General features: G+C 39.0%; 1 protein-coding gene across 1 annotated transcript in view; it reads left to right on the top strand.

Annotated features, from left to right (window-relative positions):
• The window catches only part of DAPK1 (death associated protein kinase 1), a 222888-nt gene that overhangs the window by 134456 nt on the left and 75463 nt on the right, over positions 1-12969 (top strand). Inside the window, exons 4-8 of the mRNA XM_073633362.1 lie at positions 3121-3259; positions 5870-5999; positions 6150-6198; positions 8359-8385; positions 11446-11598. Coding sequence (XP_073489463.1) covers positions 3121-3259; positions 5870-5999; positions 6150-6198; positions 8359-8385; positions 11446-11598 — 498 coding nt within the window. The remainder of the gene's footprint in view (positions 1-3120; positions 3260-5869; positions 6000-6149; positions 6199-8358; positions 8386-11445; positions 11599-12969) is intronic.

Genomic DNA, 12969 nt, shown 5'->3' with positions numbered 1-12969 from the left:
TTAGAAATAGCTTATTAATTGACAACTTTGTGTTTTTTTTAATTTTTTTTTCTGCATTTTCCAGAAACTTGTGGAAAAAAATACATTTTCAAAAGACTCATTATTTCTTTCAGAAAATTTTGTGGGCGTTTCAACTGTCCTGGTGCTCCAGAGCATCCACAAATGTGATAGGTAGTCAGGAAATTAAATGCGTAATTTATATTCCTTGAAAGCCCCAAGGCATGCCTTGGATTTTGGGCCTCTCTTTATCTGGTCTGTGAAAAAGTCCTTACACATATGCTCTCCCCATTCTCAGGCGGCATAGCTGATTGTGTTTTAGGGTGTAATTGTAAGTATGCTTATGCTGTGCGTGAGAAATAACTTGGTAAAATGACAACTTTGAAGGGGAAAAAAACAATACCCTAGTCCCTTATGTTGGTAGTATGAGAATATGCCTGCTCATATTCTCTAAGCTGAATCAAACATGGATGATAAATTAATGATCTTTACCACAGGAAACAGAGCAAGGACACTGCACAGCATAGAAGTCAGGAAGTCAACTAATGTGGATCGGCACTAAGAATAAAGCCTCGGGCTTACACAGAATTTGACCCGTGCACAGCTGAAGTGTTTGTGGGACAGGAGCATTTTTAGTTATGGCCAGACATTACCATTTCCCCCATCCTTATTTTTTTATCTTGTTCCTGTAGCAAGGTCCAGCTTTTATAATGCCCTGTAACATTATTATGAAGCTTAAGAATTGCAGCAGCAGCTCCTGTGATCACAGTTCCCTGAGGAGTTGGACAGAGAGTAGTAGAGGATAGGTAGGGTTCTGTAGTGCAGCAGGCAGGTCTAGCAATGCTGTTTGTGATTTCAGGACAGCACTTTTTGTCAACTTTTACTAGAGTTTGGAACATGATGGATTTTCAGAGCAGCGTTTTTAAAAAGATAGAACATGTGGAAATGTGCATATATTGCAGAATTGTACCAATTTTTTTTATTTTTGCCAGATACTTTCACTAATTATTTGTACGTGTTACCTAAAATGTAATAAAGTTTCTCAGAATCCCAAACTCTATGTGTGTGTAAAGCCTCCTAAATTGTCCCTTGGAGGGGCATTGTTAGGTTAGGTTCACACTGGCCCATGCTCTGAAAAGCAATCCATGGTGGGTCACTTTTCAGAGTGGGCCTAAGCAGCTGCTGTCAGGCTGTCAAGATGAGATCATGTTGCCTAGTGAATACCTGCTTATGTTTTTTTTTCCCTGATTGGCAATTTACAGTGGGGCAAATGTACCGCAACCACGATCCAATTCTTTTTTTTTTTTGGTCTCATTACAATTAATAGCCGAGTTAAAGAGGTAGTGCCACCTGTCCACTCGACATGCAAGGCGTTGTGGCCATGGCATGTGGACAGCCTCCTCCAACTGTATTTTAGAGTTTAGGTGAGTGGCAAGAGGTGGTAAAAAAAGCAGTTTTTACTGTCCCCTTGGCCTACTGTGTAATAGAACCCTTTTTTATTTTGACTAAATAGTTGTATTTTTACAGATTAAAAAAGGATATATTTATTTGTTTAAATCTGATATTAAACTTATTATAATGAGCAATAGATCTTCTATCAATAGAAAAAAAAAAAAACATCTTCAGAATCATACGTGGCAAATAGGTGATCATAACAACATATCTTCCTTCTTTGTATAAAGATAAAAAGAACATTAGAAGTCATAAAAACATCCCACACCCTCTGTAAAATTGAAGAGCTATGTACAGTTCTGCAGGATTTTTCTATACTGTTCTTTCAACAAAGTGACCTCAGTAGCAGATTGATGACAAGTCTTTCTAGATTTTCCTGCTTGTATAACTTTATGACTTGATGGTCACAAATTGGTTTTCTTTCTTGCATGTTTTGATCTTCCTGAAAAGGTAATTTACACCAGCTAGCCTTCTTCTGCCCATACATTGGTCTTAAGGACCGTACACACGATCAGAAAGTTGTACAAAAAATATTGCTTCGTAGCGATCGTACGATATTCTGATCGTTGGTACACAGCTTTCAAGAGCCAATCACAACAATTAATGCAAAATTATCCAATGGGACAAGCACAACATTTTTTTCCTATGATATCCGATCGTACGATTTTCACAGTAGTCGTTCGAAAATACAATACAAATACACTACAACACATGACATCACTTACAAATTTTTATTCTGTCGCACGAGAATTTTCATAACTTTAGTAAATTCTTCATTTTCGATATGAGACTAGCATGACAAAAAAAAAAAACAGACAATCATCCGTCCTATAATTTAATTGTGTGTACCAGGCATTAGTGTTTGGATGATGAAAGGGGTGAGGCTTTACCAAATGAGCATGCCTTGTCAGATTTGGGGCAGTTTTGGTTGGATTGGAAAGCAAGATTTCCTTATCCTGTACATTTCTACTGGCTCTTTTGATATTGTGACACCCATCTTTTTTATTTTAAAGACACATATCTGTTCTACATTTATATAGTGAGTATAAAACCTCAAAAGTACAGTGACTAAACCATTGGTATGTATACATAATTTTTTTGTGTGTTTTTCAGGGGTTGGACTTGGCCCCCTTATTTGGCCCCTTATTTCCAGTTAATGGAAATCCTAAGGTGTCAGCATACCAAGACATTTTGGACAATTTCATGCTCCCAACTTTGTGGAAACAGTTTGGGGATGGCCCGTTCCTGTTCTAACATGACTGTGCACAAAGCAAGGTCCATAAAGACATGGATGTGTCTTTGTCTTTAGATATACACTGAAAAATATATAATGCGGCACTAAATTCAATAACTAAAAAGCAGTCCAAAGATGGTCTGAGGAATGGGAGAGATCCAATCACCAGGTATAGTCTCCCATTCCTCAGACCATCTTTGGACTGCTTTTTAGTTATTGAATTTAGTGCCGCATTATATATTTTTTGGATTTTTATGTTTGATATCAACGAACTTTGCTGGCTGCTTGCTTCCACATTTCGATTAGCGCAGATTTTTCTTTGTGATCTTAAATATACACTGTACATACACCAGGCCTATCAGCAAATTGCTTAGTAGTACTGCACTGGTTTGGTCTTATGACTTTATGCTGATTTCCCCCCCTATTTACTTTGGCAGCGTTGCAGGCGGCGAGCTTTTTGACTTTCTTGCTGAGAAGGAATCATTATCAGAAGAGGAAGCGACTGAATTTTTAAAACAGATCCTCAATGGCGTCAATTACCTGCACTCGCTGCACATTGCCCACTTTGATCTTAAGGTATAGTATAATTAGAAGACAGATAGAAACAACACTGGTTTTCTTTAATAAACTGAATGCAAATCAACAAACAAATTGGTGTAACACTGGTCAAAACTCAGAACCAACAAGGTGATTTTGCCATTCCATTGCAATGTATTTTCTGTCTATCACTATCTCCACTACCAGTGAGTGTTTTTATCAGAAAAGAATAAGTTTAGATCTCTTTAAGATCTCTTTCGCTCTATAAAATAAGTGCCACAGTCCATAGAGAAGTTATAAAATGATCAGTCTACTTTAGACTTGTGTTCCAATTTCCGGAAACTTAAAGCAGAAATAAATTAAAAAATGATAGCAGGTAGAGCGTTTTGGAAGAGGAGACATAATAAAAATTATTTAAAGACCTCCTTATTTGCTATAAAATGTTTGCTTTGTGTACACTGCCTGTGCCGCATGCACAGTTCAGTGTAAATCCCTGTCAACTGAAGGGTACCGTAAATGAAACCAGGTGTCAGGGCAAAGTAACTCCAACGCGCAGACATAGATTTCACATCACCAGTGGCTGCCCAAAAGTGAGAAGAGAAAAAGCCAAATTCGGAAGCGGACCAGGAAAAGATGTCAAGGGCTGTGGACTAAGCAATGTGGGAGAATGGGAAGCTTGCATTTCTAGAGGAGGTCACACTATGGGTAAATCTGATACAACATGCAAGCATTATGTGCATACTTGCACATTATGGAAAGAGCTTCATGGGAGTGCAGGAGATTTATTTTTCCTCTCAACCACCTGATCATCTATTAGGGATTTTGTTGATAGTTGCAATTCTGCCGTAGCCATTAAGACGAGGTCCCAGGCTCCCTGTAGGAATTTATTTTGATTTTTCTTATTCTATTATGAAAATGTCACATGAAGTGCTGGATCATGCAAAGATGCATAGAAACAGCCAAAATTTCACAGGTGGACAGGAAGAAAGGCAGAGTGATGCTCACTAAGTATCCAAGACATGTAAGAAGTTAGGACTGACTCAACAAAAAAATACTGTTAAATGTATTTAGTAAGATAAATATTAAAAGAGAAGTTAAGGATCTTAAAAAAAAAAACAAACGTATGTACTCCCCTAGGTGGCTGCAGCATTGATCTGATCTACAGCTGTCCCTCGTCGGCTCTACAACAAGAACTGAGCGATCAAAGGCCGCTCAGTTTTCAGGTTTGCTCTGAGCACAGAGCGATGACTGTCAGTTACTGGCTCTGTGCTCTGCCCCTTCAACTCTCACTGGAGCGCAGGGGTGTGGAGGGGGCAGGAACGGCTTGCTCAGGCTCTTGGCCCGCTGTCAAGCATCTGGGGGGATCCCAACATTGTTGGATCAGCTCTGTGACTTCACAGGAATGTAGAACTAAGTGCACTTCTGTGATCCACAGAAGTATGGCCAAAAGAACTTTGGCCACACTTCTCCTTTTAACAATTGTATTCACTAAGCACTGACTGTAAAGGAGTGGCTGTGCAGAAAGGCTAGTGTATTTTACTACTAAAATAGCATGCTAACAGCAGTAAGTTCAGACAAAACCTGCCTCATGCCAGTCTTTCAGGACACACAAACCATTGAGGTAGCTATAGTTTGGCAGATATTTCCACAAGAACAAAATGTGAGGACAAATTTGGTCCTTGAAATAGTCGCTTGACTGAGAGAATGATGAGGATGTTATTCTTTGATCCTGTCTGCTCCGTAGCAGCAGATAAATCTTGGCCCCTTGTGTAGGCAAATTTTCCACCCGTTATATGGTATAATGAGTGCTTCCGAGGTAAGAGTTTCAATTGATGTTTAAAATTAAGAGCATCATGTATAATTACAAGGCCCTTAGGTCACCTGTAATTGTTTGCCAATTGCAATACTGTGAAGTGTACAGCTGCCCATAGTAATAAATGGCTGTACGCTAGCTGTACTGGGGTATACATTGTATGTGCATAAACATACACACAGGAGTAAATCCCTGGATGCACACAAGCTGTGTCAAGGGGTTTGTGCAGCTAGCATACAGCCATTCAATAGTATTGGCAACACTATTCTGCAGCTGTGTCTCCCAGGCACTACTTTCTCTATTACAGCCACTGAAAATTCCCATATATTGATTGGGGTCAGAGCAATGAGACAATGATGTCACCTTCTGTCATGACCAGGACAGTGACATTAAGCCCCTAGGCCCAAGTATTGCATCATGGGAGGGGGGGTCACATGCTCCCCCATAGCATTGTTATTTTGCAGTGGCAGCCACAGAAGGAGCCGCAGGGTGTAAGATGAAGGCAAGGTAGTTGGAGGTAAGCTTTACAGCATCTGTCATTTTGCCATGAATGGACAAGGTGACAGGGTCTTTTTTAAATGTCTGTATTATATCAATGAATGTGTTTTGCAAAGATCCATAGCACCAGTCTGATCAATACCAAACAGTGGACCTGCCCTCCCTGGCAGTGGTACTTTAGCCACTTGGTTTCTGTGATTTCATTTGATTTAGGACAGCCATTTATAATTTTTAATTGCTGCAAAATATGTCAGTCTTGTGAAAGTATCAATATGTTTTAAATGGAGGGAGCATTTAATAATGTGGCATTGCTCTTTCTTTATTTTGTATTTATGAAGCCGGAGAACATCATGCTTTTGGACAGAAATGCACCTAAGGCAAGGATCAAGATTATTGACTTTGGCCTAGCTCACAAAATTGACTCAGAAAATGAATTTAAAAATATATTTGGAACTCCAGAATTTGTGGGTACGTATAGTTTCACTGATTGTTTTTCAGTAGTTGAAATTAGTTTCTTTTCCACTTTGCTTTTTAAAAGAGTTTTTAATTATGTTGCTCTATATATCAGAAATTTCTTACTAGCATGTACTTAATTCTAGTCTGTCATTTCTATTATAGCTCCAGAAATTGTAAACTATGAGCCACTTGGTCTGGAGTCTGACATGTGGTAAGACCTTTTTCACTATACACATTTGTAAAACGTAACATTGTCATCACAATTGATTTTTGCATTAACACATGTATAATATGATTGTTTATTAAAGCTGCAGTGTACCATAACTGCAGCTTTGAAAGTAAGTTAACTCTTGTTGATAGGGGCATTACCATTACGTTGCTTTGCACAGGTTGTCAAAAAATTATCTCCTTAACTCTTAGTTGTACAGAAAGAATGCTCACCAAAGTTAAAACTATACAAGGGCCCTACCCCTTCTGGTAAATGTGTAGGGTTTCCCCCACTAAGCATAAGACAGTATGTTCAAACTTTGTCCAGTCACCAAAAGTTGTGTTTGTTTGATTATATCAGCTTGCATATTTATGAACATATCCTATCAGTTATCATCAGGACAAGCATGGCATTTTTCATTGGGTATCTAGAAAATTAAAGTGATTTGGACCGCTCTGCCCAAATGACGGGTCATTCTGATCAGGGAAGCTTTGGCAATTCCTGACCCCCGACCTCCCAGATATTCCTATTGGCCAGTGATTCAGTCCATTATAACGATTGTATAATTGAGGGGGGAGAGATTCTGAGTTTGTGTTTTGGTAGAAGGAAATAGGCAAGATCTCTCATTACAAGAAGTGTCAGAGCTCACCTGTTCAGAACTGCTTTGCATTATGACATTATAAGATACTACAGGTATGTGCATGTGCAGGAAGCACTATCTGCCTGCTCTTCATACTTGAAGCAGAGTATTTTTTTTTTTTTTTTTTTAATAGACTTTGGCTGTTCAGGGAAAGGAGATGTTGTCTCTTGAAAGCCACCCCTGGTCCCCTTATACTGAACATCCACATGCTTCCCTGCTGCTCCATTTTTCTGTCCGGTTTTGAAACATAAGGCCTAGGCCTCCCAAAAAAAAGCATGTGACCATCTCATAGCATGCAGTCCCTAACAGTCATGCGTCATCAACCTTGTGTAAAAGAAAAAAAAAAAAACTTTGTGTAAAATCAGACACCAACTGATACAGAGGGGCTGGGTCCAAATCTATTGCTTTTCATTTCTGGGTTGATGAAAGTGATATTAAAAAAAATTGAGAAAATATAACTGGTAAATTTACAAAACATTGAAAAAAGTTAGAGGTTGTATACTCTGGGGAAAAAAAAAACAAAACCTGTAAGACAAAGGCATAATGAGCTAGAATGCATTGCATACTAGCGCGTTATGTAATACTTACCTTAGAATGAAGCTTTTGCAGCAGCACTCGCACACCGCTGACATCTGTCCCAGAGTTACTTCCGGGTTTGCGTGCACCAGCGTTGTGATTGGCCAAAGCCGCAATGATGTCACTCCCGCGCATCCGTATGCGAGCCACCGTTCACGGCACGGGGCTCGGAAAGAATGGCATCCTTGCCGCAGTAAATGTGTGGAAGGCGTTCTGGAAGTGGTTAAAGATTCCAACTAAAGATCTAAATAAATTTTGCCAATGCCCCAGGCCAGTACAATGGAAAAAAAAACACAAACAAGAACAATATTAATTACAAATATACTAGAAATAGGCCGCTCTGACACAAAGGGTCCAATCAGGTCTACCTGTTAGTTTTTCTGGCAGACCTAATTGGACCCTCCATTCACCCCTATGGACTAGCAGGTTTACCCCGACTTATGGCCGTTTATGCCTGCCTATATCCAATTCAGTCCCCTAAAAAAAAAAGGAAGGGGATCTGTCCCCCTCCATCTAGGCGGATCCAGTCCACTAATAAAAAACAAACCGGTAGGGGATCCATCCCCCTCCATAGGCAGATCGCAGGGAAATCTGGTGTAAACAGACAGCGGAGTCTGTTTTTACCTGCCTGTCCGTAGAGCAGAGCGGGTTTAGTCCGTTACCACTCTGCATAAAATGAGTGGACTCAGACCTGTTATCTGCCCACTCTGCTTACATCAGCAGGGGATCTGTCCGCTGATCTCCTGCTGATCAAATCTGAGTCTGCCTCGTGTGAAGGAGGCATTATATATTTATGATGTCAGACTGTTTGAATAGAAAATGTTTAAATGTTTTCATAAGCCATATGAGATGGGGGCAAAACTATTTTTTCTGCTTTTTTTTTTTTTTTCCGCTACATTGAGTCGTTGTTATATTCAAGTATCTTCTTGTCTTCTGTTTCATTGTAGGAGTATTGGTGTCATAACTTACATTCTGTAAGTATTGATTGCTTAGATCCCTTCTTCCAAATTGTGAAAATAATTGTCTGTTTTAACGCTTTTCACTTTTTTAAATGCAGGTTGAGACCTATTTTTCATCGACTGAAGCTTATTGTAGGGATGTTGTAACCCAGCACAGCAACTCTGTTTGCATCCTATTGAGCACTCCCAGTTTTAAAAAAAATGTTTATATATTTTACCGCTTATATAGCAAAGGTTTAAACGTACATCGAAAATACAACAGTCCACAGCACATACTGCATCACTTTATTAATGTGTGCACTGAACATTGTGGATCTCTGCCAGAAAGGGTTGCCTTCTCTTAAAATGTACATTCTTTTTAGGGATTTATGAAGACTATCACACAGACCACACCAATAGTTGCAGCCTTCAGTGTATTGTCTTCCTTTCCGACAGTGGCTACATATATGCTACATGATCCAACAGTGTGTGTGAATGTAGCCACTCTCTGCCTGCAAGGACTACAATATTGCATGCCCACGCAGGCAGTACTGTGTTTTATGACTTGTGTTTTTAGATGGTCCTTGGTGTCACACACAGGGCGGGGAGGGACCAGCATTAATACATTAGCGATCTAATGCATGCACAGTACGTACGCCATTACAAGGATTGATGAAAACTGTAGTTTTGTACAGCAATTCACAGTTATTATTCACATGCACTGCTCTCATACCCAGAAGCCTGAAATTAATTCAAAGGAGACTGTGCAAGAAGCGTGCAATGAGAAAAACAAAACACTAATACAAAGTTAATCATTACATTTTTTACATATTTAAACATAAGCTGGGATGCAGTAGGGTAAATTTTGCTTTTAGGAAGAGCTGAAGAAGATGATTTAATAACATTTAATGGCCCTGCAATCTATTTTTCATGACATATTTTCTTACTGTTTTTTCTGTCTCCGAGTAATGTCCTCTGTGAGCTCCTGAACCCCTTCTTTAATTTGTTTGGAACGGGCAGAGCATGTTAGTTGCAGTCATGTGCACTGCTCTGTGGACACTACACATCCCATAGTCCACAGTTCATTTTGGGAGCAAGCAAGAGAGAGTCGCTATGTTCCTACATACAGTGGGGAACAAAGGTAGACACCCTCTAAGGCTGGCCATTCATTATACAATTTTCTGGTACAATTTTCTTTTAGATTTACCAAACCCATGTAATATGAGGTCAAACCTAAACATTTTTCATTTGTTTGCAATCAGGCAGGCCTTTGCTCTACATAGTTGAAGGTAAATGTAAAGGAAATTGAATAAGAAAATTGTATAATGTATGGCCAACCTAACAAGAAGCTGGATCACAGCAGCAAAGAAGGAATTTGGGAGTTTGGAGGAGGCTGCAGTACTTCCGTCTCTACATGTTGGCACAACTGCATATGAAAGATCATTCATATGTTAATTGTTAGTGCATGCATCACCTGAAGTTAGTAGGCAGCTTTATAGTACTAATAGTCATGGGATGGCAGTCAAGCAATCTGAGTATATTAGACATATGAACGCTGATTACATGTCACTGTCCCCTGAGTGGGATGGCCACCAGCTGCCAAGAGAAGCATGCTTTCTAGCAGGTTAGAAAAGCTGACCTAATTATACAGAGCCCCCTGCAGTGCTCAAGTAAGAGATCATGCCTGAACGAATGTCCCCTCTCTGATGTCTAAGGGCAGCTTCAGTTACATGTGTTTGTAGTTTGGCTTAGTGATATATTAATTCATGTACTGTGTTATCTTAGAGGTCCAAACAGGCAGCAGCAATATTCCCATCTTGCAGTAGACAGTGAGGAAAGCGATAGAGACATCACTCTCTTGAAGTAATCTCTGAACTGCATGTATCCTGGTGCAGAAAGAGGAACGTCTCTGAGATCAATTGCTGTCTGCTGTGTTATTTTCTGGAGCTGCATTCTGTTTGGAGCTGGTCTAGGGATAACACTTAAATGGTAATACACCAAATCCTGTAGTACTGTCAAAACCATTATTTATATCTGGTACTTGCATCATAGCTTTGTGTGGGTACAGTCCAATGCCATTCCCTTTTTATATTCTTTGTATGTAAATTATAAAGCCTTTTTTCATTTTGAGCAGAGGAGAAAACGGTTAAAACTTTGGTCAGTTTCTTTGCCAGTGAAATTTCCCCTTATGTACTGTCTTGTAGACACAATAAGTAGTGAGAAGGAAAAGATAGTTCTCATTCGGACAGCTGTCACCAGAACAATTGTCCCCATTGGAAGATTTCCCCACTATTCTTGCTCTGATGGCAACTCCAAATTTTTGATTTTTTTCTTACTACACCAAGGGGGGCACTGACAGCGATATTTAAAAAAAATCTGACTGGGGTTCTAAAGCAACCCATACACGGAGCATATTTGTTTTCTGCAACCGCGGAGATTATGCTGAGATTAAATCACTCTCACAGGTTTATCATTTTCCTTCCACTTCACAATTATGTGCCACTTTGTGTCGGTCTATCACATAAAATCCCAATAAAAATACATTTACGTTTTTGGTTGTAACATGAGAAATTGTGTAAAATTTCAAGGGGTGTGAATACTTTTTCAAGGCACTGTATAAAGCATTTCAAATGCCATCAGTGCATCGTGGGTGCAATGCCTAGGCTCCTGTAGACTATTCCTCTAGCATCAGGTCCCGTACGGAGCTACAGGCCTCCAGTTATGAGGCTGGAGGAAGGATCGGTGGACTATGGGTCTACGAGTGTGGTGACATCACATGTGTACCTCATTGGAAACTTCAATTCCATCTCTTATGGTGGCAGATGGGTCTTGTAGTCTTCCATTTACAGATTTGTATGATTGGATGTTGGAATGAATAATATGGCTATGTGGGGAGTAAAACCCTACAATTCTGGTAAAGGAAGCTGGGTGGGGAGCTGTGGAACAAGACCATGTTTTGTTTTACACACTAAATATGGGTGTAACATGAAACATGTTCAGAAAATTGGAATTAGCCTTTAACTATTTGATTGCATTTTTTTTTTTTTTAGCAAACTCTTGATAGATGTGAAATATTTTTGACCATGTTCTCCACAGGTTAAGTGGAGCATCTCCATTTCTCGGGGAAACCAAACAAGAGACGTTGGCAAATATATCTGCTGTTAGCTATGAATTTGAAGATGAGTTTTTTAGTAGCACTAGCGACCTGGCCAAAGATTTTATTAGGCGGCTTCTTGTCAAGGACCCAAAGTAAGTTGTGTTTGTCAAAACTGGTATTAATTGTGAATAGAATAAGAGAGAAAACAAAAATGTATGAAATGTGGTAGTGTAATGATGGAATCTCCCACCATGTATTTTAATAACGGTTTTTGTCATCTGTTTTAGTGTAAAAATTGTTGCCTTTCTATTTTATTTATTTATACATGTTGGGGATAGGGCATATCTGAGTAATTCACAATAAACATGTTTACTAAGCTACAGTGATATTTTGCCTTACTGAACCCATTAACAGCCAAAAAATCACTATTGCAAAGAAATATTTTGTCTGCTAAATGTAGTTTTCATGCTGTATTTTTAGCAGCATTAGTTGGACAATACCTAGAGCCTTTCTTTTAATTTACTTAAAAATAATCCCATATTAATCTTTGCACCTTTGCAAGTGCACTTGCTCCAGAGCTTAGTAATTGAAGTAAAACTTTGCTTTGCAAAGAATACTCAATTGCATGCAAGGAAAATAAAAAACATCATTTTTGTTTGTACATGATTGAATGATAAAAACCAGCAGAGCTTCTCATTTCAGAGGCCCCCCCCCCCATCTAGAGAAAATGCACTTAAAGTATATTTGCCTTCAGTAAATAAACCTCAATATGTGTTGCCATGCATACCAGAGTAAGAGAAATATTTTTAGGTCTCTAATCTAGCTTATCTCTTTTTGAGTTTTGAGGCCTGACATTTATTTACTCAAGTTTTTTTTTTTTTTTTTGCCCTGTAATCTGCCACTATCTTTCATTTCCTCAGTATGCATACCAGGATCACATACCCAAGCTCTGTAGTTCTTTACATTTTTCCTTTAGTAGAGCGGTCTGTTTTTTTTTTTTTTTTTTTTTTTTTTTACCTGTTATGCATATACAGGAGTTGGGAGGCAACATGTAAGAGAGTTGACAGGGCAGCAAGACTTCAGGTGACCTCTAACCCCTGACTTTAAAGCTGAAGGGTATAGCACTAGGTTAGCAAAGTTAAAAATGGGGTCATTCTTTCAGAATTAGGTCATCACAACTAGAAAAAATGAGACTGAATAGTTACATTCCTGTAGAATCCCAATCTGCTTTGAAGGCTGCCATAACCATACCTAAAGCATTGTCGGATATGTCGGATAGGTACATGGACTCGGTCGTCCAGAATTATGGATATGTATGAATAATCATCTGATTGGACTAATGGCATTAAGTTTACTGACCCTTGTGTGTATAGCTAGTTTTTAGGCATGTGGGAGAATAGACAATCAGACCCAATTTATCTAATTCTTTTAATAAACACACTACCTCTTTGTGTCAAAAAATTACAATGACAAAAAAGTTAAATATAAGGCTGGTAGGGAAGGAATGTACAGTAAATAAAACC

This window comes from Aquarana catesbeiana, linkage group LG01, assembly GCF_042186555.1.
Source record: "Aquarana catesbeiana isolate 2022-GZ linkage group LG01, ASM4218655v1, whole genome shotgun sequence".
In the NCBI taxonomy this organism is placed as follows: domain Eukaryota; kingdom Metazoa; phylum Chordata; class Amphibia; order Anura; family Ranidae; genus Aquarana; species Aquarana catesbeiana.
This window is presented reverse-complemented; position numbering and strand designations above follow the sequence as displayed.